Genomic DNA, 26172 nt, shown 5'->3' with positions numbered 1-26172 from the left:
TATCACCGCCTGTGATGCTTCTTGAATCCTCTCTAGAGTGTTGCACCGATGGCCTTTCAACTTGAGTTTCAGTTTTGGGAATAGTGCAAAGTCGCAAGATGCCAAATCTGACGAGTATGGTGGGTGGGGTACAACCGCCATATTGTTTTTGCCAAAAAGGTCCTGGTGAGCAAGGACATGTGACAGGGCACCTAGTCGTGATGCAGCAGTGAGTTCCCTTGATGCCAAAGTCCGGGCCGTCGCTGCCACACGTTTTCACGGAGCCATCGCAAAACATCTCAGTAGTATGTGGCATTCACTGTTTGGTTGGGTGGGACGAATTTTTTGTGCGCAATTCCCTTTATATATGGTCATGCTCTTCACTTTGCTCTTCCCCTGTCTTGCATTTTTGGGCCTCGGAGAGCCCGGGCTCTTCCACTGGGACGATTGTTGCTTTGTCTCTGGGTCATAACCGTAAATCCAGCTCTCGTCACCGTTGCCGTGACAAGAAGGTTGGATCATCAGATGCGGTATGACGAAGGTCGATGCACACTTCAACATGCTGTGCCTTCTGATCGGCAGTCAAGATCCTTGGCACAAATTTTGCGACGACACAATGCGTGCCCAATTAATCAGTCAACATTCGTTGATATGTCCCATAACCAATACCCACTTCATCTGCGAGGTCTTGAATGGTTCGACATTGATCCGCACGAACCAATTGTTGAAGTTTGGCAACAGTGTCTGGCTTTGTGCGGCTCACGGTTTTGTGGCAGTGTTCGTAACGACAAACACTTCGTTGTAGAAACGGCTTACGAAGTCACCGCCACACTTTTAATAGCATGCCGACCGGTCCGCTGGAACAGTGAACAGAAAGATGAAAACCCAAACACTCTGATTAAATAAAAGTCGGTACTTATCTTTATTAACGAAGATACAGAAACACAGTAGTGAACTCTGTGTCTACAGAAATCTGTCTAGTTCGAGTCGGAGCGGCTAGGTCAACGTCGGCTGACGACAAACAACAACTCTGCTGCGATGAACACACAACTGACTAGCAAGTACACAAATCGGTGGCGAGTATACCACTGAGCGGCGAATACAGAACTCCTAGCGCTCGCGACTCCAGCTCTTAAGAAGCCAGAAGCCAGCGGTGGCGCGCGCAGACTTGCGGCGATTTCCTGTATCGCTGGCGCTGCTTATGCGGACGGCGTCCGGACTTTGGCAGCGGGCTCGGTTGGCATTACTGGCTAGGATATAACACACGGGCCTTCCAGTGTGAGCACCATCTTCGACGTCTGTACGGCTGGTCCTGAACTGAGCATGCCACTCAAACACACGCGTACAGCTCATGCTCTGTCCCCCGAACACTTGTTGAATCATTGCAAGGGTCTCCGTCACACTTTTCCCGAGATTCGCACAGAATTTGAAACACATACACTGCTCTGTTCGCGAATCCATTGTAAAATCGCCACACACCAAACACAGAGTATTATAGAAATCACTGTGGACACGCAACATGTCCTCCCAGCCGAATGCCACTCCACACACTGACTCATCAGATATACAGCTCTCGCCAGCTAGCCTTGCAAAGATCTACTACTCCTACTTTCCAGGTGGCAGCACCAGTCCCGAAAATTTTGGATTCCACCTCGTAGTGTTTGCGGTTTTCATGCAGTGTTAAAGAACTAACTGTGCTAACTACTGGAATCTGCATATTACTCTATAAAGACAGGCTACCTGACAGTCTTTTGCGTTAACTGCCATGTAACAATGTGACCATTCGTGTTGCCTTTCAACACCTCCTGTTAGTTTTATTTTATACAAGTCCTACATACTCGAGCAATATTATAAGATATCTCGCACAGCTACTTCATAATCAGTATTCTTTTTAGAGTGACTCCATTTTCCTGATATCCTACCAGTGAACAAAAAGTCTGACACCTGCTTCACTTGCAGTTGATCCTATGTGATCATTCCATTTCACACCCCCACAAATTGTTGTACACAGTTGACTGATTCCATTTGTGTCTCATATTGTAGACCTGATTGTTGGAAAAGTCATTAGTGCGTGAGTGATGCTCTAGTCTGTCACTGCAGACTCGTCTGACATGATGTAGCAACACTCAGGAATTGGCAACACCGTAAAAATGGAAACAAAACAGGGTGTCCACTTTTCAGGATTTCGCCCTTTTTTAGGGCAAAACTTCTTATACGAGGGTGGTTTGAAAAGCCCTCGTAATCACCACGAGAGGTCAGCTCTAGTGCAACAAGTTTTTCACGTGATATTCATTGGACTTCTGACTGTAAACACGTGCCACATTCTGTGCCTGGAAGAGAGCTGTGACAGCGACATGGCTCTGTTGTTCTTGTGTAGTGATTTGTGAAGATGGAAAAAAATCGAGATTTGAGCAGTGATTAAGTACATCATAAAGAAAGATATGAAAGCAAAGGATATTCATGCCAGTTTCCAGAATACACTTGGGGACTCTGCTCCTTCACATTCAACTGTTGCCAAGTGGACAAATGAATTTAAATTTCGTCAGGAGAGCTTAGATGATGATTCACACAGTGGTCGGCCAAGATGTGTCACTACTCCAGAAATCATTACAAAAGTGCACAAAATGGTCATGGAGGACCACCAATTGAAAGTGTGTGAATCTGCTCACGATTGCCAGCTGTCATCTGAAAGGATATATCACATTGTAACTGAAGAATTAGAAACAAAAAAAATTATCTGGAAGGGGGTGCCATGGCTCTTGATGCTGGATCGGAAACACATGCTGTTACCATGGCAAAATTACACGAACTAAGGTATGAATTGTTGCCACACCCACCTTATTCACCTGATATGGCTCCATCAGACATCCATCTCTTCACGAAACTGAAAATTTTTCTTGGTGGATGAAGATTCACTTCGAACAAAGAATTGATATCCGGAATTGACAACTATTTTGCAGGCCTGGAGGGAACTTATTTTCGAGGTGGGATCAAGGCACTGGAACATTGTTGGACCCAGTGCATTAATCTACAGGGAGACTACATTGAAAAATAAAAAAAATGTTTCAGTGATGTAAGTACTTTTTTCTATTCCGTTCCGAGAACTTTTCAAACCACCCTCGTATTATGTGCGATTTAGGGCTGTTTTGCTTTTACAGGGATTTAGGGAAATTGGTAAAATCGGATTTAAGGTGCCGACGTATTATTTACAGTAGGCACCACTCGATATATTACTTTACTCTATGACACCATTGACCTATTAAAGGGATTCTCTCAAACTGTTATTGAATGAAGTCTGTCTAATTTTAGCTTGCTATGTTAACTGTGCAATTGTTATTGTCAGTCGTGAACTTAGTCGTATTACACCGACAGTAATCACACGGAAAGGTGACCGATTACACCTATTGTGTAGAAGTGAAATCTCCAAGTAGCACAAAATCTCGAGAAACAGTCTGTGAAAGATATGTTTAGCCATTTGCATTTTTTTGGTGAGAGAAACCAACATACATAAAGCAGACAATGAATTGAGACATCCAGTTCTCACCAAAGTCAAGCATTTTGGGATTGAAGGGGACGAAGAAATAAAGAAAACTGCCAGCTGAAATTTATTGGAATAAGGTACTAAGCTTGAAACATCAGCATCAATGTAGTCATTTCCCTTTTACTAACAGTCCCTTCTTCAGATACTGAGGTGGAAAGATTGTTCAGTCTTCCCAAAAATGTAAAAAGAGACAGACGAAATAGACTTAACAAGAAAAACCTTAACAGGTAGGTTCGTACAAGACTTTGAATGCTAGAAAACTATTGCTCAGTACAAGAACCCAACAGTGCCATGTTGAGTGCAGCAAAAGGGTGTAGAAAATAATATTTGGTTCTGTTATTATAATTACATGGCCTGAATCTAGGGATTTTTAAGATTTTGTAGGATATTTTAGGGATGATTCTGAAAGAATCTACGGTAAAAGCAAAATTGTAAAATAAATTCCTCCCCCGATGAAGCAGAACTCAGTAGGAGGTACTGTTACTGTCTCTGACAGCAACACGGAGCCGTCACAGCTGCTGAAGCCATCACCACTGCCGTGATCTGGAGCTGCCACCGTATGTGGCACTCTGGGAAGAGACCGCACGTTCTGTCAACAGGCTGGGTCCCGTGACCACCAAGCGACTATATCCGTGCATCTGCAGCTCGGAGCGTGTGCTCACTTACGTGGGTCTTTCATTTCATCAGCTGCTATTAGTTGACTGCCTTGGCTTCGACTGTGGACTATACGCAAATTCTGTTTTTGGCCAGCTACATTCTATTTGTGTAGCTGCAAACTTAACTGTGTTTATATTGATTGAGTGCATCTCTTGTGTCAGTGTGTTTCGCCAAATAAGTTGTGCTCGTAATTGCTTACTTCAACATAAAGCTTGTTCAAAAGATTAAACACTGTACTGTTTGCAAGACTGTCATAAGTATTCTTCAGAACAAATTTCTGTGGGTTTAAGGGGTCTTTAGTCTATATATGTGTTGGTTCGAGATTGTAAACACTGAATTTTATGCTCACCCACTGCTGGTCTCCAATGGAGCAGAAAGCTTCTTTTTGTTGGATCTTCTACATCTTTTCTATTATTCCAACCTGGAAAGCATCCGACGCTGAAGAGAAATACTATAAGATTGGCCAAACAGGTGTTGTGTAAGCCGCTTCTTTCATGAGTGAATGACATTACATTAAGATTTTTCATGTGGATCTCAGCCATGCATCTGTTATCCCAGCTATTTGTTTTATGTGGTCATTCCACTTTAAGCTGCTCTAGACGGTTATTCCTTGGTATTTTACAGTAGCTACTGTTTACAGCGATTTGTCATCAGCGGTGTAATTACACAGTAGTTGCTTTTTCACTTACTTACGCATAATACCGCATTCAGGATCAACTGCCAGCCCCTGCCCCAGTTGCTGATCCTCTCCATGTATTCGTACAATTTGCTACAGTCTTTTTGGCATTGATACCTTCTTATAGATAACTGCATGATCTGCAAATGGACTCACAGAGCTGCCATTGTTATTCACTAAAGTGTGGTCAGAAACCAACTGAAAAGCTTATAAGTATGTTGCAGGGTAGGCTGTTGTGAGAAATAATTTTTAAGAAAAAATTTGACATGTTGCAACATTTCCATTTTAGTTTGCACTGAATTTAGCCAATCAGGTTATCATGTGCACCAGATACGATTAGTGTCAGTTGTTGTCATAGTGTAGATGACAGCGCAAGAGACTGCTCAGTCCTTGTCTTGTGTTCAGTCTTTTCTCCTGTCCCATGTCCAATTTTTGAATTGCTCTCTTGTTTGGTTTAGGAAACCAAAAGAAGTACACATTTGGTGACGCCCTCTCTGGCGGGCCACTTGAATTTGCGTGCATGGTGCCCATATTGGCTAGCTTCAGTGCTAATTAACTCAGAAATGGCACAGTGTACCAAATTTTTTTCTTAACATTTCTTTCTCAGCCCAACCTTCTGTCAGATACCCTTAAAGCTTTTCAGTCTGTTTCTGACCACCCTGTATATACTGCAAACCATAATGGTTCTTTCACATTTCCTTGAGGAACTCCTAAAATATTGCTTACATCTGTCAGTTTTGTTCTCTTAATACCAACATGATGCATTCTGTCTGCAGCAGTATCCTGATTCCAGTCACAGATCTGTTCTAATACTTAGTAAGCTTTCCTGAATAACCATACAGAGCAAGCTGCACAATGTCTCTGTTTGTTGAATCTGTGTAGATTATTATAGAAATTTTCTTTCTCCAAAAACCTCAATACATGAACATGAAATTTGTTCCATAATTCTGCGAGAGATTGATGTCGGTGAGATAAGCCTGCCTAACGACACTTCTTGGGAACAGGAATGACCTGCACCTTTTTCCAGTCACTAGGAATGCTTTGTTGCTCCGGTGACCTATGATTTACTATTGCTAGAAGGGGAGCAAGTTTTTTTAGATAATCTCTGTAGAAACTCACAGTTATCCTGTCCGAATACCTTTTCACTATTGCAGTTGCTTTTCTATCGTGTATCTCAGTATTTATGATCTTTGTGTTTGTCGATGATTGGAAGGAGGAACCATATTAAGATCTGCATTGAAAGATATGAATTTGACAATGGTAAATTATTTCATTCTATATATTTAAGCATGTTCTTTGCATCAGGGTTTTTTTTTTTTTTTCAAACGTGACCTAGGTCAAACATGCAGCATGACATGCTTTTTGATTGGTGGGAACTAAGTTAGCAGAAATGTTGACTCACTTTGTAATATGATTTTGTAATAAGTAGATATTTTGTGTATTGTATTTGTTCTCTTGTTGTTTTCTAGGTGAAATGATGATGTCACTGCTTTGGTACTACCGACCAGAGCACACGGAACAGGGCATCTCTTCTGCAGACACGGAAGACGAAATATTTGCTTCAAAGCACAAAGACATCAACAGTGTGGCCTGTATAGAGGATAAGTGCTACGTCCTCACTTTCACTGAGTACTGCCGGTGGGTACTGTGATTTCAGCTCAACTACTTCTATGTATCTTTGTCATTGGTGTATTAATTGGATTTCCAGTGGACTGTAGATAAAATACAGAAGATGGACTTATGTGCTCCCGTATTTGGTGTACATGTCGAAGCATGTGAGCGGACACACAAAGAAACCAATTGTGGACAGGAGCGGAATGGAGAGCAGTCCTATTCATGTGGTGATTTAGGAGCTTGTTATGCGGTTGAAATGGTACTGGTTTGTCTTTGATAGTATGTAGACATGTGCCATTTTGTTGTTGTTGTTACTGTTGTTGTTGTTTTGGTCATCGGTCCCAAGACTAGTTGAGTGCAGTTCTCCATTTGTGTTGCTTGCCAGTATTCTGTTCATTTCAGCATAACTGGAACATCCCATATCACTGATGATATACCACACGTACTTTTCTCTGAAGCTTGCCCCTGGCAGTTGTTCCCTTCCACCATCCTTTCAACTACAGGTCTCATACAGAGCATACAGTTTTCTGTTAATCTTCTTCTGGTCTCAAGTTTTATGTTTTTGGGTTCTATCAGTCCTAACGGAGAACCTCGTTTCCCCGTGCAGTCATTGCTAATGTGTATTTCCTGCATCTCCTTTCCTTATCTGTTCTATTTCCAAAGTGGCAAAACGTGCCTACCTGAAGAAGTGGATGGACAAGAAAGGAAGGTGCAAAAAGTAGACACCAGTGGTGACTTCACAAGGCAGAAAGGTTTTCCTTAAAAAGCTGATGGCATCCAAAACACTTAGGCATCAAGCATGTTCACCTGCTGTGGACACCATTACAATGCCAGTTTCTTTAAAATACATTGCTTGGTGTGCAAAATGGTCAGATTCTTGTTTGTTACAATGTGCTTCTTTTCTCTTTGGAACCATACACCTATATTTGAGATGCTAGTGGCATTCAGTGTAAGATATTAAGAAAAATGGCATGTTGCTATAAACATTTACCTCATAAAGAATTGTGTTGTGGAGCTGTTCAGCTGATACGATGTATATTTATTCGTAGACAACCAGTATTGTTCGAACGACCATCTTCAAGTGTCAGATAAATACCACTTGGTGTCAAATACATAAGAGTTTTTGTTCAGAGTAACTGTCACGTACATCTGCCTCTACCACCTTACGCAATTTTCATATCACTGAGTGCAAAAATTGACAGTTGGCTCTAGTGTACAGCACCCTGCCTGGCTAAAATCATACAGTAAACTGACAACAGAATTGTCTGATGTATTTGACAACGAGGAACCTTCCTATAACTTTGATGTAGTTTTAATTCGTGACATGAAAACTGTCACGTGACTGGAGCTGATTTTGTCTGAATAAATATACATTACAATAGCTTTTGGTAGTCCCAAGTTTTCCCGTATTTAAACACACTGATGCCGTGCAGCACTTTTCATGGAAAATATTTCTCTTTTATCTTCAACAATAATTGAAATTCCTGGATGGAGCCGTGTGTAAAATAAGGGAAAGGCAATCACTCACACATAGTGGATCGATGCGTGGAGCAATTACCACATAACAGAAATCAACATTCACATTAGCTTTTGAGCACTAGTTCTTTTTCTGGCAATAGTCCACACATTCACACGTGTAAATACACAGGTAATAAAATGAACATTCTTGTGGCCACAGCAAGACTGATTATTGATACTCAGTTGTTGAAAGCAGCTGTCAATTATCAAGTATCAATAATTAGTTTTGCTACGACCACGGGAGTGTGTGTTCAGGCGTCTGTGTGTTTATGTGTGTAAATGTGTGTACTATTTCTGAAAAAAGAGCTAGTGCTTGAAAGCTAGAGTGAATGCTGGTTTCCGTTGTGTGGTACTGTGCTCCCTGCATAGATGCGGGGTACGTAGGTGGTTGCCCTTCTCTTTCATCTTCCATTTACTTGAAGGAAAAAAGTAGGCCTTATATCTGTTGAGTGTTACTATTAAAGGAAGTGCCATGAAAGCCGGGATAGAAGACAATGGGAGACTTGTTGGTAAACTGCCAGTATTAATTGTGAAAATATCTTTTACTCTGAACCAAAAAGAGAGCTGTAAGAGTCACAAGAAGAAACAGACTATGCCTGTAAATGTACAAGGCACTGGGACTTGTATAGCCAGTTGTTGTGCATCTCCTCTGCCAATCAGCAGTCTTCAGATTTGAATCAGTTGTGCTGCAGCGTGAAACTGAAGCAATCATTTGGAGCACTGGAACATTTAATGATACGTATTCGACACTGTGTGTCAAAGGGAATTTTAGGAAAGAGAGTGGGGATTTTAGGAAGGAATGAGGCTATGACAGAGGTTAGTGTATCCAGAAAGTGATGTCTATTTTCAAGATGCCCAGTGAAAATTAGAAGCTATTAAGAGCTGAGGGAACAAGACAAACAATTTTATCGTTGTTAACATTGTCGTGGCCTTCAGCCTGAAAACTGTTTCGATTTAACTCCGCATGTTAGTCAACATTGTGCAAGCATTTTCATCTCTACACAGTTACTGCAAGCTACATCCATTCAAGCCTACTTGCTGGGTTCAAGCCTTGGTCTAACTCTGAAACTTTTACTGCCCACATGTCACATCAGTACCGAGTTAATGATTTCTTGACACCTCAGGATATGTCCTGTCAGCTGATCTTTCCTTTCAATCAATTTGTTCCACAAATTTCTTTTTTCCCAATTTGATTAATTAATTATCCAATCTACTCATCTAAACTTCAGCATTCTTTTGCAGAGCATTTCAAAAGCTTCTATTGTCTTTGTATACAAACAGTTTATCACTTCCATACGAGGCCACACGCCAAGCAAATACTTTCAGAAAAACTTCCTAATGCTTATATTTATATTTGAGTTTTCCAGAAAAATATTTACTGCTATTGCCGGTCTGCATTTTATATTGTCTCTAATTCAGCCACTGTCAATTATTTTGCTGTCAAAATAGCAAAACTCATCTACAGCTTTTAGTGTCTCATTTCCCAGTCCAGATTTTTCAGCATCACCAATTTCAATTTGATTTCATTCTGTTACCCTTGTTTTACTTTTTTTGATGTTCATCTTATAACCTCTTTTCAAAACACTACGTATGTAAATAAGTTATACACAACTGCAACCAGTCACTTTTTCAATAATAATGCTTTATTACTACGTATGTTTGTTTTTTTTTTTACTCGCTTTCTAAGTCCTTTGCTATCTGTGGCAGAATTACAGTGTCTTTGGCAAACCTCGAAGTTTTTGCTTCTTCTCCCTGAACTGTGATTCAATTTCCATATTTCTCCATGGTTCACTTTACTGTTTGCTCAATGTATAGATTGACTAACATTGGAGGTATGTTGCAACCCTGCATCACTCCCTCCTCAGTTACTACTTTTCTTTCAATTCCTTCAAATATTACAACTGCAGTCCAATTTCTGTACAAGTATGTAAATTTACAAATTCTATGAATGTAGGTTTATCTTTGTTCAGTCTGTCTTGGTAAACAGACAGTCATGAGTCAGATATTGCCTTGTGTGTTGATACATTTTTTCGGACCACAAATTAATCTTCTCTGAGACTGTCTACTGCCTGTTTTTCAACTGATATGTAAATAACTCGTGTCAATATTTTGCAAGCATGGTTTATTAAGCTGATGGTCCTGTAATGTAAACTGTTTTATGCACTATGAAAGCAGTCTCAAGTTAAGAGATACACGAGGACAATGGACTATAGAGGTAACATGCTGGAATTTTAGATCTTTTGGTGATTTCAAAGTGCGAAAGACCTTCTACTGATCTGCATTTCTTTAGGGAGAGCTGCAGAAATGTGGTGATAGACATCTGTCTCACACTCTTCACACTGCTGAAATCTTTTATTGAGAGAACACAATTTATAAGAAAAATTTCTGCCAGCAAATATTAGATTCGAGGATTTATTAGTGGTAGCCTCCTTCATTAATCTCAGCTGATTCTTTTGTATTCATCCAGTTGTCATTCTTTATAGGCAGGTTCAGTTCTTCATCTTCACAGCTTCCAGCTGTTTTGTTTTACAGTTTTCCTCAGTTGTCTACATAATTGATTCCATTTCTGACGAAATTTGTTTCTTTGTCTTTCACGTACCTGTCTTGGATTTTATGTCACCCGCCACCCTCTACACTCTAGCCAGTGACTGCTGATCCAGTGTCAGCCGACTGCCACCTTTGCTTCTGTGTGCCGCTAACTTCTTTGGTATTTCCAGTGCACCATCTGTTGCTGTCCATCTTTATTTTCAATCTTTCCATTATGTCTGTCTTGTCCCAGATTTCTGGGATATTAATCCTCTCAATCTGTGACTTCACACTTTTTCTCCGTTCTTCATTTTTCCCATTAGCTCCCGAAGACGGAACCTTTTGGTTCTAGAAGCTAAAGGATCAGTTTCAGCTGTTGTTTGTTGCTGTTGTCAAGATTGCAACAACCACCACGGTAAGTACACCTTTTTTCTACTCTCGCCACCATTTTTCTAATGTTTACTTCTTTAATTTCCTTTTGAAGACCTGCCAAAATATATTTACTTGTTATTTATATTATTTTAAATGATTTTAAGCATGCAGTGTTTGAAAACTCCTTTTGTTATACAGAAGGTAACATCTATTCATATTTCTCTGTTTACTGTTGGCACACATCTCGTGGTCTTACAATGCAATGTGTTCTCCCATCTTTCACTTGCAGAAATTCCCTGTCCCGTACATCTTTAGATTCGATTGATGTAACGTCGGATATCTTTTGATCGTTAGTCATTGGAACTGATCAGCAGCCCATGTTACCTTTTTATCCATTGAATGAATGGTAAAATTAGTGCTTTGTGATTACAAGGTTTGTTATTACACAAATAATAATTGTCCATGTTGGTTTTTCTGTCTCGATTGAAGAGCTCATGATTTTTGTTTCCACCCTATTCTCTTAATGTCTGTCATCTCCCAAAATTTCATTTGATTCAACTATTTCTGACATTTCTCAATTTTCCTTCAATGTCCTCTTCAAGATGTCCCAGAGAACAACCAAATACCTCACAGTTTCACATATTTACGCCTATTTCACCTTACAAACCAGTGTGAGTCACATCTCACAGTTTAGTGTAACATATGCTGTGTAAGCAGAAGCAAATCATGAGGCATGATATAATATAATACTTTCCCCATTTTAGGTGCTGCTTCTGTTGCTTTAAATATTGTGGGCAATGCAGCTATGAGACTAAAACACCATTTATTTTCAATCTGATTCAAATACAATTGCACTTCTTGACTTAGGTCCACTCTAAAAGATTGCTACAAGAAGAGTGTGACTGTTTATCATCTGTTTTGTATTTTGCAGGTGACAAGTTGAGATGGCTTGGCAGCAGGAATATATTTTCCTCAATTGATTACTTAATCAGTTACAAAAGATTCAAAGAGAAAAAATAATATCTGTACAGCTATACTTTAATCCATAAAACTAAACAGATTGTGTTACACTGCATCCAGGGGAGACCTGTAATACAACAACAGGCAAAATGCCATTTTGCAGCTTATAAACTGTCTGAAATGCGTGATTTAGGTTTGACTCTAAATTTTGAACTTGATAAATGTGGGCGTATGACTGGTTGAAACAGCCACTCACCAAGTACCCTGATGTATTGGAAGCAGAGGAATTTTAAGGCAGCCCTAATGTACTTGTTTTAGTAACTTGAAGTCTGGAAAGTACTTGAATCCTATCTGAATACTGGGGGAATACACAAGAAGAGCTTCTGAGTAAGATATAATTGTGCATGAAACACTTTACTTCTATTCAGGAGGCGCAGGGTAAAAAGTCTGGCTATCCCAATACAGAATAAAATCATTTTGGGCATTGACTGTGTCATTTTAAAACTAAAAGAACTATTAAAACTGATTTTTTGATCGTCTTTGCTGCACTCATCATCAGGCTGACTCTAATGCACAGTATAATATTATAGCAAAATTCTCTTTTTATACTTTCTAGCAGATTGATCCAAAAAGTGTAAAATGTGGGAAAGTGTAAAATACAGGAAAGCATAGGAAACACAGCGAGCAAAAGGGAATAAATTACTTGTACTGCCATTCTCTTTATATTGTTAAGGATGTGAAATTAGAACAATTTAAATTTTGCCTGTTTAAAAAAATCTGAAATAATTATTTTTTCTTTTTTTCTTTCTAAGAGCAGTTACCTCTACCTCTCTCTTTACAGTATACAAAGTATCAAATGCTTTATCATCATCTGACGAAGTACCAATGTACTGCCTCATAATGTTAATAGCTTCCATAGCTTCTCTTCTCCTTGCCACAGCTGGTTCTTGATCATCATATTCTTCACCAATCACCTCTATCTTCCCATCTTCAAAATGTCTGGTAAGGATGCTATCTACCGTTGGCACCTACGAAGTGATGACGGAAGCATTAACACTGACATACTCTTGAAACATCACAGAAAAATCTGTATGCTCAGACAAATCTTCTTCCAGTGGCTCCTGCTTATTTTTTTTCTTTTTATTTCATTTTCATCCTGTTATCATGAAACAGTTAGAAATAGTTAAAGGAGTTGCATCCCTCCATGCTTTGGCTATATAATGTGTAGCATCGAAAAGTGATAAGGTTATAGATTTTGGACACATGCCATAATTGTACGTAAATTCAAACTTCTGGACAAGCATTTTTCTGAATTTCCATTTAAATGAATGGATGATTCCTGGAAATAGGTTGATGTTCACTCGTAAAATTAGGAGGCAGGAACACAAACTTAATATTTCTGAGCTGCAGATTGTCAGGGTGTGTTGGACATCTGTCAAGTAGCAGCACTATTTTCAAATTTTTTACCCCCACTTTAGCGTTCATGTTGTTGTGGTCTTCAGTCCTGAGACTGGTTTGATGCAGCCCTCCATGCTACTCTATCCTGTGCAAGCTCCTTCATCTCCCAGTACCTACTGCAGCCTACGTCCTTATGTATCTGTTTAGTGTGTTCATCTCTTGGTCTCCCTCTACGATTTTTACCCTCCACGCTGCCCTCCAATACTAAATTGGTGATCCCTTGATGCCTCAGAACATGTCCTACCAACCGATCCCTTCTTCTAGTCAACTCGTGCCACAAATTTCTCTTCTCCCCAATCCTATTCAACACCTCCTCATCAGTTATGTGATCTACCCATCTAATCTTTAGCATTCTTCTGTAGCACCACATTTCAAAAGCTTCTATTCTCTTCTTGTCTAAACAATTTATCATCCACGTTTCACTTCCATACATGGCTACACTTCATACAAATACTTTCAGAAACAACTTCCTGACACTTAAAATCTATACTTGATGTTAACAAATTTCTCTTGTTCAGAAATGCTTTCCTTGCCATTGCCAGTCTGCATTTTATATCTTCTCTACTTCGACCATCATCAGTTATTTTGCTCCCCAAATAGGAAAACTCATTTACTACTTTAAGTGTTTCATTTCCTAATCTAATCCGAAGTCTGACATTAGGTTATACAAATCTAAGACCACATGCCTAATATGGAATAGCATATTTCACGCAGAAGTGACGACGACTCATGAAAGCCCATTACAGAGATGGCCATCTTCAAAAACGGTGTTTATTTGTATAAATGACTGTCAAATTAAATTATAGCTTTTGTAATACAACACAATGAGTGGGAGGAGGGTTGTAACTATTGTCAGATCATGATTATCATTAGGCAGTGACTGAGCGTGCTTTCCCTCACTTACAAACAGTGAGCTTGTAATACAGGTGGCTGTGACCCAAAACGCCGACAGTGAATGTCTCACTTACCACGCTAATGCTTCATTACGTGATCAGTAACTTTATTTATAGTCTGTGTTTTCTGCTTTGCTGTGACGCTAATTTTTGACAGGAACCTGATGCACTTTTTGCAGAAATGTGTGTGAAAATCAATGTTAAAAGTCACGGTACTGTCGAAGAAAACTTAAAATGCTGGAAACGTTGTAATATGGAATTCTTAATGGTGGGATCTGGAAGCATTGTATTGAGAGAATAAGACTTCTGTCAGGACTGACAAAAATTAATGTAAAATGTGGGAACTTAAAAATGGGGTTTTGCTGTGTCTGTCCACCTACTTAGCTGAGTGATCTGTGCAGCCGACCACCGTGCAGAGAACCTGGGTTGGATTTCCAATACTGCCAGGGATTTCTCTGTGGTGGGAGGACAGGAATGGGGTGCAGTCAGTGGAGTAACTACAGCCAAGTAGCGGCTCCAGGTCTTGGAAACTGTGGCAGCTCCAGGTCTTGGAAACTGACCCTACACCTCACCATATGCAGAGCATGTCACGGCTCTCGGTTGGTAACGGTGGGCTTACCAGAGACCGTGGATGTAGTTAATGTTACATTATGTTTCGTGTTCTTTAAATATCGTATCATTTTAACCTTCCATTTAGTTTGCATATTTAAGCAATAAGTCAGTGATACAATTTAAGCTCTCACATTGGTGTATGTGTCATGAGCCTGAAAGAATATTATTAGTATTGCTGCTATGTACTCATTTTTTCTTGTTCTTCAGTGCACAGGGAGTAACTGTTACAAATGTTTTCAACCCAGTATTACTTACATAACTTACCTGAAATAACTGCCAGAGGAATAACGGATGACAGTGTCAGTGAAGTGGGAAGTTTATGATGGTGTCTCCCTCATAATGAAATAATTAAATTTCATTTCACATGTTGATTTTCTGTATTAGGCAAGGATGATACTTTTGTTGCTTTATAATAAAATTAATTAATACATAATTTTTTGACATTTGTTGCCAGTGGAGAATTTCAGCAACTTAGGTGCTCTGAAGAGGACTGCTACAAAGACATTAGAAACATCAGGTTTAATAATGGTTCTAGGTTTGAAATGTCAGGGGCTAATGTCAAAAAATATTTTATTCACATTGATGTTGGCCATGGAAGCTTTTACACTTAAATCTTGTATAGGTTTTCCACACTTGCCTTACATCGCATAAAGTGACAACAGGGATGGTACTTTGTACAGCCAATTTGTCCACCCTTAGATTTTAGCTCAAACCAGTTGCTGCAGTCGTTGTGTTGTAGGCTTATCAGCATTTCACATTTTGCCAATTGCCTGCTGAAGAGAGGGCAGTCTGTGGTTTTCCTGAGAGCTCGTCCTGCGTGTTGGACGATGAAATAAAAAAAACATAAAATGTCTTCTGATATTATGGGTCACGACCAAGCTAGTAGAAAAATTGTTGTCGAGCAGCACTGTTTCTTCATTGAGCCTGTGCTAGTGAAGCAACTTCTAAATACACTGCTTGACTAAAGAGTAAAGCATTCAGAAGACATTTTCAGATGTCAGTGTAATATTGTACACGTACACACTTTCGGTGAGTTTGTAAATGATGGAAGTTGCAATTATCTGTGACACTCAGAACAGCTGCCAGAATGCATTAGTGTTGTTACTGGACCTGATAGGGTATACAAGGGGTATGAACACTGTCAGATGTTGACTGATCGCCATGAAGGACACAGAGATGCTGCTTACTCATGTGAGACAGTATTATTACAGTCTGACAGAGACTGATAGGGGCCTCATTGTGGGTTTTCATGTGGCCAGCTGGTTGATAGTGCAATACCCAGGTTTCTTGGATATTCAGATGTGACCGAGGTCTGATGTTAGAGTGTATGGCAACATAACAGCAAGCATAATCGTTGTCAAGATTCCAGTTGACCACCACAAAGGAGGATTGCAGTGTTGTGCACTGTACACATTGAAATCCCTTCACATCTACGGTAGCCAACCGAAAACGAGTAATGGACTCCCTCCGACATTCTGTATTATCGCGCACTGTTAGTCAGATGTTAACAGCAGCCAGACCAGGAAATTGCTGACCCATCCACAACACAAAATGGCTTCATTTGCAGTTGTACCATGACTGGGAAGTGTAGCCTGCTGATCCATGGTGTTAGTTGTGTTCAGTGGTGAATCACTGTTATTCTGTACCCTTGATGACCATCGGGTGCCATTTTTCAACAGGACAACATTCATCCACACATGAGATGTGTCTGTAAACTGTCTATGTGATATTGAAGTACTCTCATGGCCAGAAAGTTCCACATAGATGCCCCCAGTAGAACGAGTGTGGGACCAGCTCATATGTCAAGACGAATTACAACAGTTGTGGGACTGTGTGACTCAGGAGAGGATGCAATGTATTTATGACACTCATCCCAACCATATCAGTGCATGGATCCAGGCCAGACGGCATGCAACATCATACTGTTAATTAGCCTCTTACTGGCAAGTTCTTCGGAAATTTGACTCGATTTTATAACAGTTGAAATACCCGCTCAATACATGAAGATTTGTTTCATTTCCCCCTCTCCTTCTGGGTGCATCACTTTTTTGGCTGGTCAGTGTATTTTCCATTTTACAGTCCTCAGGACGTAGAAGATTGAAAAGAAAGGGCAGGTCACTCTTGACCCGTCGATGTGAGTGTCCTTCTCTTGTGAGGTTGAGGTTGAGGTTTGACAAAGATGAAGGGGGCAGCCATTGATGGAGAGAGGAGGAGGGGTCAAAGATAGTACATTGGTGAACACTGCCAGTTTCAGTCCAGAGATAGAGAGCACAATCTGAGGAGTAAATATGGATTAGAGGACAGAAATGACTAGTGCAATTAAGAACAAGGAAAAATATCACATAGTTCATTATTGTTCCTGTAATTCATCTTTACTTCTCACACTGACCTTATCATGTGTGGACTGAAGCTGTCATGTTGCTTGTCTGTGTACTATCGTTGATCCCGTATTCATATGATACCTCCTGTTTGATTGTTGTCACCCCTCTTTCTCAGAACAGAATCGTTCCTCTTATACCAGGGTCTGAGTGACTTTCCTTCTTTTTTAATGGTCCCCAAGCTGTTCTTCTCCCCCATCCCTGAGGAAGGCACCAAACATACCATGTACTTCTATATGTTTTTATTGGCAGTACTTAATATTTCACCTCTTGAAGGTAAGTTCTGGCCCGGCAAAAATGTCTCAAAAATTCTTTTAACATAAGTATTCATAATCTGTCTTGGAAAGCCTCTGACCAAATATCTGTTAGTAATTAATTTTTTGGATCTGTAACTCCACGATTTTTCTGTACATACCCTCACGTGGTAAATCGGCTCTGCTGCATTTTTGCTCACCTAACTCGTTCAATCGGCAGGTACCGGAAGGTGGCCCGACGCCAGGACGAGGGAGTGCGTGAGCCGCCTCTGGTGGTGCCGCCACCCGAGGACAATCCACGCAGTCGCTTCCAGCCACCGCCTTCGGTCTCATCGGAGCTGGTCTTCTACTGCCGCCGAGTCTACGACTTCCGACAGAAGCGAATCCTCAGCTCGAGGGTGTCGGGTGGGAGCCGTTATGCCCGGCAGCTCGACAGGAACCGCTCCCGCCTCATGTAGCCGGCAGGTGAGCGACTGCAAGCTGCTGTCGCGGTCTAGAAAATAAAGATGGGAGGAGACGTGCTTAAAAAGGGCTGTTCAAACAAAGCCTAGCATTTGAGCTTTCCCTGCTGCATAGGAATGACCCAGTAAATCGTAATTTATGCCATATCCAAATGTGTAGTGGATGTGCTTTGGGTATTATAAAGTTTGTTATAAAGTTTGTTAAGCAAAAGGGAAGTACAATATTTTGTTGCAGTCATCATAATGGTCCCAAGCTGTTAACACTTTCTGGATTCTATAAGCAATAACTTAGTTCTTCTTCTCCATCTTCTTCTTAATTTTCATTAATTGATAAAAATACACTGTTGATTTTTCACAGGTAAAAGTTGTTATTTTTCATGTAGAGCTATATGTTACACTTATGTTATTTTAGCTCCAGATCTGCCATGATTGTCAGAGATATTTATATAATTTGAGGATTTTTAACAAGATCCGAGGCCACAGCAGTCCTAACTCATTTATAAAGCCAATGTGTAGGTTGGAACCTTTATGCCCAAATGTACCAATGTACATGGAGTCCTTACAAGTATGTAAAGCAGACATTGTTCAGAGACTATTTTTATCACATTCATTTTACAAAGTGTTGACATGGATAGTGGTCAAGGTAGCCACTGACATCTGGTCATAAAATATGCACATCGCATTGCTACTGTATTATCTTCCTGTGGTAAGTGGTCTGAATACTATGCAACCCTTAGTTTAAAACTATTGAGTATCAGGTTTATTTTATGTACCCATCCATACAAAAAAGGCAATTTAGCAATATTTAAAAAAACCATTGCATCGGATCTGCTGATTGGATTGTGGCAAATTTAGTACCATTTTAAAGCTGGACACCTTAACCTTATTACATTGTGACAGAAACTTCATTGAAATGTATGGGTTTGAGTTACAGAAGTCACTTAGGTGATTTAAAAATTTAAAAATGTCTTCAGTATTCACCAGTATCTGCCTGGGTGTTGTGTTCACAGGCAGAGGTGAGTAAGTATCAAATTCACTCCAGTCACTGTTTCTTGGATATGACGCAGCCATTGGATTTGACCCAACACCATCAACATCATTCTCGTGTACATCTGAAGACAAGTTGTTATTGATCTCATTCACTAAGGAGAATATCACATTATATGAAACAACATACATACTAACAGAATAAACACATTCAACAGAAATGTGCATTGTGCACAATTATGAGCAGTGATAAATTGTTGCAGATTAGTGAATATATACCTTCAAATGCACCACTGTATTCAGAATCATCTGAATAACTCTGTAGATTATCCAGAGTGTCAGTATCGTTAATCAAATCCATGGTTTCTGCATCTAATAAACCTCGATGAAACATTATTGCAAATGAAACAGCGATGTAAGGAACTTGAGATTGTAAAGATGGGTTTTTAACATGAATTACGGGCTGCAAACAATACTGCTATGCCATGTTGGACACTTTTTGTTACTAAACACCTGTAAAACATTTAACACTGACTAAATGTGTTTGAGTAACATTGCAGTGTTTTGCTGCATTAAATGTATCAGCCTCTAAAATTTATGGGCCTGGTGATTTTTATGTGACTCCTGGCCCAAAAATCTTATGGGTTTGGTGCTTAAAGAGTGTTAATGAGATGTGGTTGCAAAATACTGTTAAAACGTATTTACAGAAGAATGGAAAAATTGGGTAAGATTGATTTGGATTCTGGAGAATGTAAGAACAAATGAGACAATACTGACTCTAGAACTTGTCTTAGAAGACATGCCTACGGAATGTTGACTAGAATGCACTTTTCGATATTCTTTAAGTAGCACGGGTTAAATGTAGGAAGCACAGGTTACCGACAATTTTTACAGAAACCAAACTGCAGTTGTAAGAGAAAGGACGTGAAAGGGAAGCAGTATATGAGAAGGGAGTGAGACAGGGTTGTAGCCTATATAATGTTATTGAATCTGCACACTGAAAAAGCAGTAAAAGAAACCAGTGAGAAACTTGGAAAGTGAATTAAAGTTCAGGGAGAATAAATAAAAACATGGAGGTTAACTGATGACATTATAATTCTCAGAGAGATAGCAAAGGACTTGAAAGAGCAGTTGCGTGTATAGTTTCTTGAATAGAGGTTATATGATTGTTATAAAGTAAAATAAAGGCAATGAGGTACAGCAATTCAATTCAGGTGATGCTGAGAAAATTAGATCAGGAAATGAAACTCTATAGCAGTAGATGGGTTTTGTGAATTGAATAGAAAATAACTGATGATGATCAAAGTATAAGTAGAGAGAGTACATTATCAAGATCGGCAACAGCAAGGAAAGCATTTCTGAAAAAGGGAAGTTTGGATGCATAGTTAAGTGTTAGACTTTCTTTTCTGAAGGTATTTATTTGGAGCATAGTCTTTTACAGAGGTGAAACATGGAGAATAAAACAGTCCATACAAGAATACGCTAGCAGTGTACAAAATATGGTGCTACAAAAGAATACTGAAGATTAGATGCGTAGATCAGGTAACTGATGATACAATGTACAGTTGCATTAGAGAGCAGAAAAATTTATGGCAAAACTTGACTAAAAGAAGGGATAGATTGAAAGGACATATACCGCAAGGCACCAAGAAATTGTTTTGTTATGGAGGAAGGTGTGTAGGTGGGCCGGGGGAGGGAGGGGGGGGGGGGGGGCGAGGGTGAATAGTAGTGGGAGACAAGGCTTGAATAAGATAAGCAGGTTCAAGTGGGTGGAGGTTGCAGTAAATATGGAGATGTGAAGTTGAGTGCATAGAATTGATCTGGGGGAACAACTGCATCAGTCTAATCTCCAGAGTGAAGACAACAACATGTAACAGGTAAACCCTAAGTTAGTATGACAATAAAAGGTACTGTAAATAATTTATGAGTAAAAGAGACCACTCACCAACTAATAGAAGTGAATACACTACAAAGAGAGAAAAAAAAAGGACTGAAAACTTGCTAGCTTTTGGATAAATCATTCAGTGAGCTAGAGAAACACACACACACACACACACACACACACACACACACACACACACACACCTGTGCAACTGCCTTGTGCCACTGACCACACAATTGTATTTATCCAGCACAATGTAGCTGCACTTTGTTTGTGTGTGTGTTTTCTGGTTTTTACTCCTAAATTATTTGTACGAGAACTTTCTTTACCCCGTTAACCCTTTCCCTGCTACAGACGAGCTCTTTGCATTTTGTGCTGAGGCTGCTTTTGTTATGGATATACTGCTTGCCAAATGCATGTGCCTGTGCTGAGAGATGGCATTCTGGCCAATATGAAATGCTTATCATACAATTTTTTGAAAACTGTTTGTTGAAAAAATTTGATTTTTGCACCTATTACAGTTCGATATCTTCACTTGATAAAGGACTGAATTTCTTGCTGTTATATGCCACAGTTACTGTGCTGCATTAAATGAAGTAAAACACTGTACGAAATTTCAAAGATTTTGCGGAGATAAAAATGCATTGCATAAAAATTGTATATGATTGATTTTAGCTCATACATTGCAGTGAATGAAATGTAGGTAAGATATCGAAATTTTATTTAAAACTGAGTCCAGGAAGGAATCTCATTTCATTTTCAAGTTACTGGGTTTTATATCTGAAGGAATGTAGCGTGCAATGTGCCTGTTCGTGTCATTGCCCATTGCGAATTGTGTGGTAATTACAATTGTCATATCTCATAAATTATTTGAGATATCAAAATGAGGTTCTCTGCAAACGGTAGCACACAGTGACACATATATGTTGTATGATAAATACTCGAAACCTTCTTGTTTACTAATACCTGGAAGTAACGTGTCCACAGTGGTGAGAGGTCGGCAAATCAGGATGCTTTCAGACTTCTGTAGCAGTGCAGGAAAATCCAATTGGCACATGTATACACATCCACAACACCTGGAGAAAGGTGTAGCAGGATGTGTATACACACCCATTGCACCAAAGGGGTTCATAACAAATATTGTTTTGGGGTAACAAGACATTAACTAATTGTTATCTTATAGTTTGGCATGGCTAACAATGTAATTCCCACATGAATGAACATTTAGTAATCTCACATAAATCATTAATGTAAACAAGATATTTTTGCCGTAAGATTTTTTTATGTTTCTATTTCCAATACTGATGGAAACTTTTGTGAATGTGAGTGGGTTTTGTCAGTTGTTACATGCCTGTTTTGGATGTGCCAGTAAAGGAACAATGCACTACCTTGCCTTCTGCAGGTCATTGGCACGTTTCTTAATAGTGTCTCTCTTCTTTCTTTGCAGGCTTTGGCTCGTCCTGCCTCACAAGCTGGTGCCTAGTGTGCTGCAATCCAACTGAGATGTGTGATGACTTCTCAGCTTATCCATGACAGTGTCCCATGCATTCAGTGAACAGAGTCGAGTGGTGAAGAGGAAACTGTGGACCAGGGACGGGAGTGAATGGCAGCTGTGCACCTGATCTTCTGCGTGCCCTTCGTGTGTCAGTGTCTGGGGCGAGTGGGACACGTGTGTTTATATGTATGCCATGTATATGTATGTACTGAAATGAGAATGAGTACGGTTTCGTACGTGGTAACTTAGAACTGCTTTATTACAGAGTTGATTTGTAGATCGCCACTATTTGTGTCAAATATTTTGCATTGAAATGCCACATTGTTTTGTTGTTATCATTTCTCAACTGGTTAGATTTATGTGTGAGAACAGGAGGTTTTCTTCATTTAGTTAACATCTATTCTACTCTTAATTCAGTTGCTTATTGCATTGTTAATTACCAGGAAGAGGAGTATTTCCTGGTGTGTCAAACTGATGATTTCTGTTTGGCCTCTCTCATTAGAAGAAAGAGTATTTTGAAGCACATGGAGATTCGGGTGCTATGTATTGTTTTAAAGTTGATTATAATTAATTGGTGATCGACATGAAGTAATTTTTTTTAGTTCCCTGTATGTTGTTGTTATATTACGGAGTGATGTTATCATATTGCTTTTTTATTTTGAGATGAAATTGAGTGAAGTACGTTAAAAATGTAATGACCAGAGTACTGGGAAGGCACAGAACACCAAACATTTTCTTTGTGTCACCCAAATATTGGAAATGTTACTTTTTTTTTTTTTTTTTTGCTAGAAGGATTTTTCATTATTCTGTCTGTTAGCTAAGTGAATGAACTGGCTGGAATTCAGAGGAAAAGTTGTGCCATTGTGTACATGGGTACCATAGGAACTTACTGATGTTAATATAGTTTTTGCCATTTACATACACATAAAATCAAAAATGCTTTTGTGGTACATATTTTTATAGCAAGCCTAATTCATAAAGGAATATTGGGTACAGCAGCTACTCTTTCTAGTCCTTCTTTTATCAAAAAATTCCTCATAGTTAGAACCAAAGAGCTCGTAAAATGAGGATATTTAATGAAATAACAAATAATGGGTTATCAAGGTAGAGTACCCTGTATCGGTAACTTTTTTTAAATTTGTATTATTTTTTTTATGAAAGATTTGTAGTTTGCCCCACATCTTTCTTAGTATATACAAGAAATTCCCACTATTTCCTTCTCAAGTGCTGTTGTTGCATAGAAGCTTACCAGCAGAATTAGGAATAGAATCCTGTCTATTCCTATTTCCCCCTACATTGTCGAAATGATCGCAGCCTCTGTACTCTGTATGATTGTCATTTTAAAGCAGATGTAGGAACTGACTCCAAACCTGCGTGTGTCAGAAGCCTTAAATGGAGAAACAATAATGAGGTCACACTTCATAAACTGGAAATTGTTTCAAGCCACCCGAGAATCACTCGGAGAAGAAGCTACAACAGAACATTTAAAAACATGAGAGCATTTGTTTTACTGTGCATTGAGTAATGAACACAAGAGAATGCTCACAATCCTAGAATTTGTACTATAATATTGTAAAGAGAGTAGAGTACTATATTATTAATATAGAACAGAAAGAGATATATCTATATATATAAATAAATAATATATATTTAATTTAAAAAAGTGAAAAATTGATATTTATAAAAAAATGTGGTTTGTGTGGTTTCAGAGTTAGGGAATCTTTACATTTTGCAAAAACTTGAGCTTTTCTGGCAAAAAAAAAAATTATTAAATATTATGTTTCCTTCATTTTGTTGGCTCTGTAACAGGTTTCTTTTTGTTGTGCTCGGCTGTTTGTCATGTCTCCAATATGCTGTGCATTACTACAGTAAGTGATAATATATTATTTGTTATGTATCAATCGGTCTTGTCGTGACTGGTTTCTGACAGCCCAGCTAAATTGTAAAACTTGTTCAGCAACCTCACATAAGGTGATGTTGTCTTGTATGTTAAGTGCTTTGTTGAAGATGTGGTGGTATTACAAGCTGTAATAATTTCCCACCATTTACCGGTGGTAATTGTGTCTGCTGTTGCCTGTGATCAATTAACTCAGTTTGTTGGTGTGTAATGCACACAACAGCCCAAATGGTGAGAATTGAGGCAGTATGCTTATTGCAACATCACACCAGTTTTATTTCATTAAACACAAATTGCTGCTTTGGGAGCAGTAAAGGGGTGTAGGTGTTTGGAGATAAGAAGACGACAGCTGTGGAGCTTGCTGGACACAGTAATTGACATATACATATGCTATAACACTGTTGTGGAAATATAAAGTAGCGATTTTAGTAACTAAAAATTTTTTGAACAAAACTTGTCCAGAATGATTACTTTTGTAAAAGCCACTCTGGCTTTTCCTATGTCCGATGTTCCCACCTGCCCAACCCTATATCCCGTCTTCTTCATTAAGTGATGCAGCATTCTTGCAGGTGAACAAAATGGGAACAGTACTCATTCAGGCTTATTGGAAGCATTGGTTACTTCTTATGTACTGATTTTACTCTGACTGCTATGTGGGCTTAACTTAGTTTTCCATTGAGACAGTCTTGTGTTATTTCAGTTACTGTACCAGATTTATTTTTTTAGCCACGAGTGGAAGCTGGCAGTTGTAAATTGTATTTTTTACATCTGCTTCTGTATGAAATGTGGAGAACTTTACAACTGATTGTATGCAGAGGCAACGTCACTGGCTGCTAACCCTGTTCAGAGGGAATTTCCCCACCACCTTGCTTGTGGAATAATAGAGTGCACATTCTGTGCCATCACAAACTGATGTGAATTATGGTGCACAAATGAATGTCATCTATGATCTGTTTTGTCTGTCAGACTGAGAGATTCAGAAATTTGGAGTGATGCGATACACGTTCTCGTTAAATGTTTCTGTTTGTGGCACAGTGTTTTGTACATCATCACTTTGCTGTACCTGTGCATATGGAAACGCGATTAGATCATCTCCATGTGCAGAAAATTACAAATAAAATTAGATTTGTTCAGAGAATGATGCGGGAGCTGCTATGCAATGTGTAAACATTGATAATGACAAGTGTCTTGGAAAACCAGTGCCACTGTCTTTTAATACAATCAGGTGTCACAGTTTTGGATTTAGTGTCAGACACAATCACAACTACGAAACCCTTGCGGCAAGTGTTTAGTGCATTAGCTCACATTTAGTGTGTTGGGTTGTGTTGCCTTCAGTAGGTGCCTTTGCATGTCACAAAAGAGAGCAAAGTGAGTGATTAAAATTTTTTGAGAGGATGGACATAGAATGAAAAAAATGCTGATCTATAATCACCGACAGCAGAATGAATCGTAAAAGTACGCAGAATGATTGTGCTTTTTGTCATATTTATCAGAAACAAAATATTGCAATTATATTGTCTGTTTTCAATTGTCAGAGAATAAATGTGTGATAAGTCTCCTTACTGCTGTATCTTCTTTCCTCAAGGTGTTCCCATCGCACTTGTGCTTCACTGCTAACAGATTACACATGCAGAGTACAAGCCCAATATAATGCAGTTGCCGAGTGACGTGCTTTACCCCCACATTATTTTGTAACTGCAGTATATCGAGAGCAAGCTTTGGAATGATGAAATACATGTAAACGGTTTTGAAAGGCACACAATGCAGTGTTGTATTGTACTATATTTTGCACAGTATTCAACTTTAAAGAAAATAACAGTTAAAAAATTATGAAATACAGCAGTTTGACACACTTCACTCAAACACTGACCAAATAGTGACACTACAGGAATTCCAAATAAAATACTGGATTGCACAACAGTGTGTGTGTGTCTATATATATAAACAAAGATGATGTGACTTACCAAACGAAAGCACTGGCAGGTTGATAGACACACAAACACACACACAAA

General features: G+C 39.2%; 1 protein-coding gene across 1 annotated transcript in view; it reads left to right on the top strand.

Annotated features, from left to right (window-relative positions):
• The window catches only part of LOC126106269 (trithorax group protein osa-like), a 147957-nt gene extending 122235 nt beyond the window's left edge, over nt 1-25722 (top strand). The window contains exons 9-11 of the mRNA XM_049912492.1: nt 6323-6491; nt 17659-17903; nt 22216-25722. Of these exons, the coding sequence (XP_049768449.1) occupies nt 6323-6491; nt 17659-17896 (407 nt within the window). The 3' untranslated portion in view covers nt 17897-17903; nt 22216-25722. The remainder of the gene's footprint in view (nt 1-6322; nt 6492-17658; nt 17904-22215) is intronic.
• Nucleotides 25723-26172: the final 450 nt, after the last annotated feature.

This window comes from Schistocerca cancellata, chromosome 10 (assembly GCF_023864275.1).
Source record: "Schistocerca cancellata isolate TAMUIC-IGC-003103 chromosome 10, iqSchCanc2.1, whole genome shotgun sequence".
In the NCBI taxonomy this organism is placed as follows: domain Eukaryota; kingdom Metazoa; phylum Arthropoda; class Insecta; order Orthoptera; family Acrididae; genus Schistocerca; species Schistocerca cancellata.
This window is presented reverse-complemented; position numbering and strand designations above follow the sequence as displayed.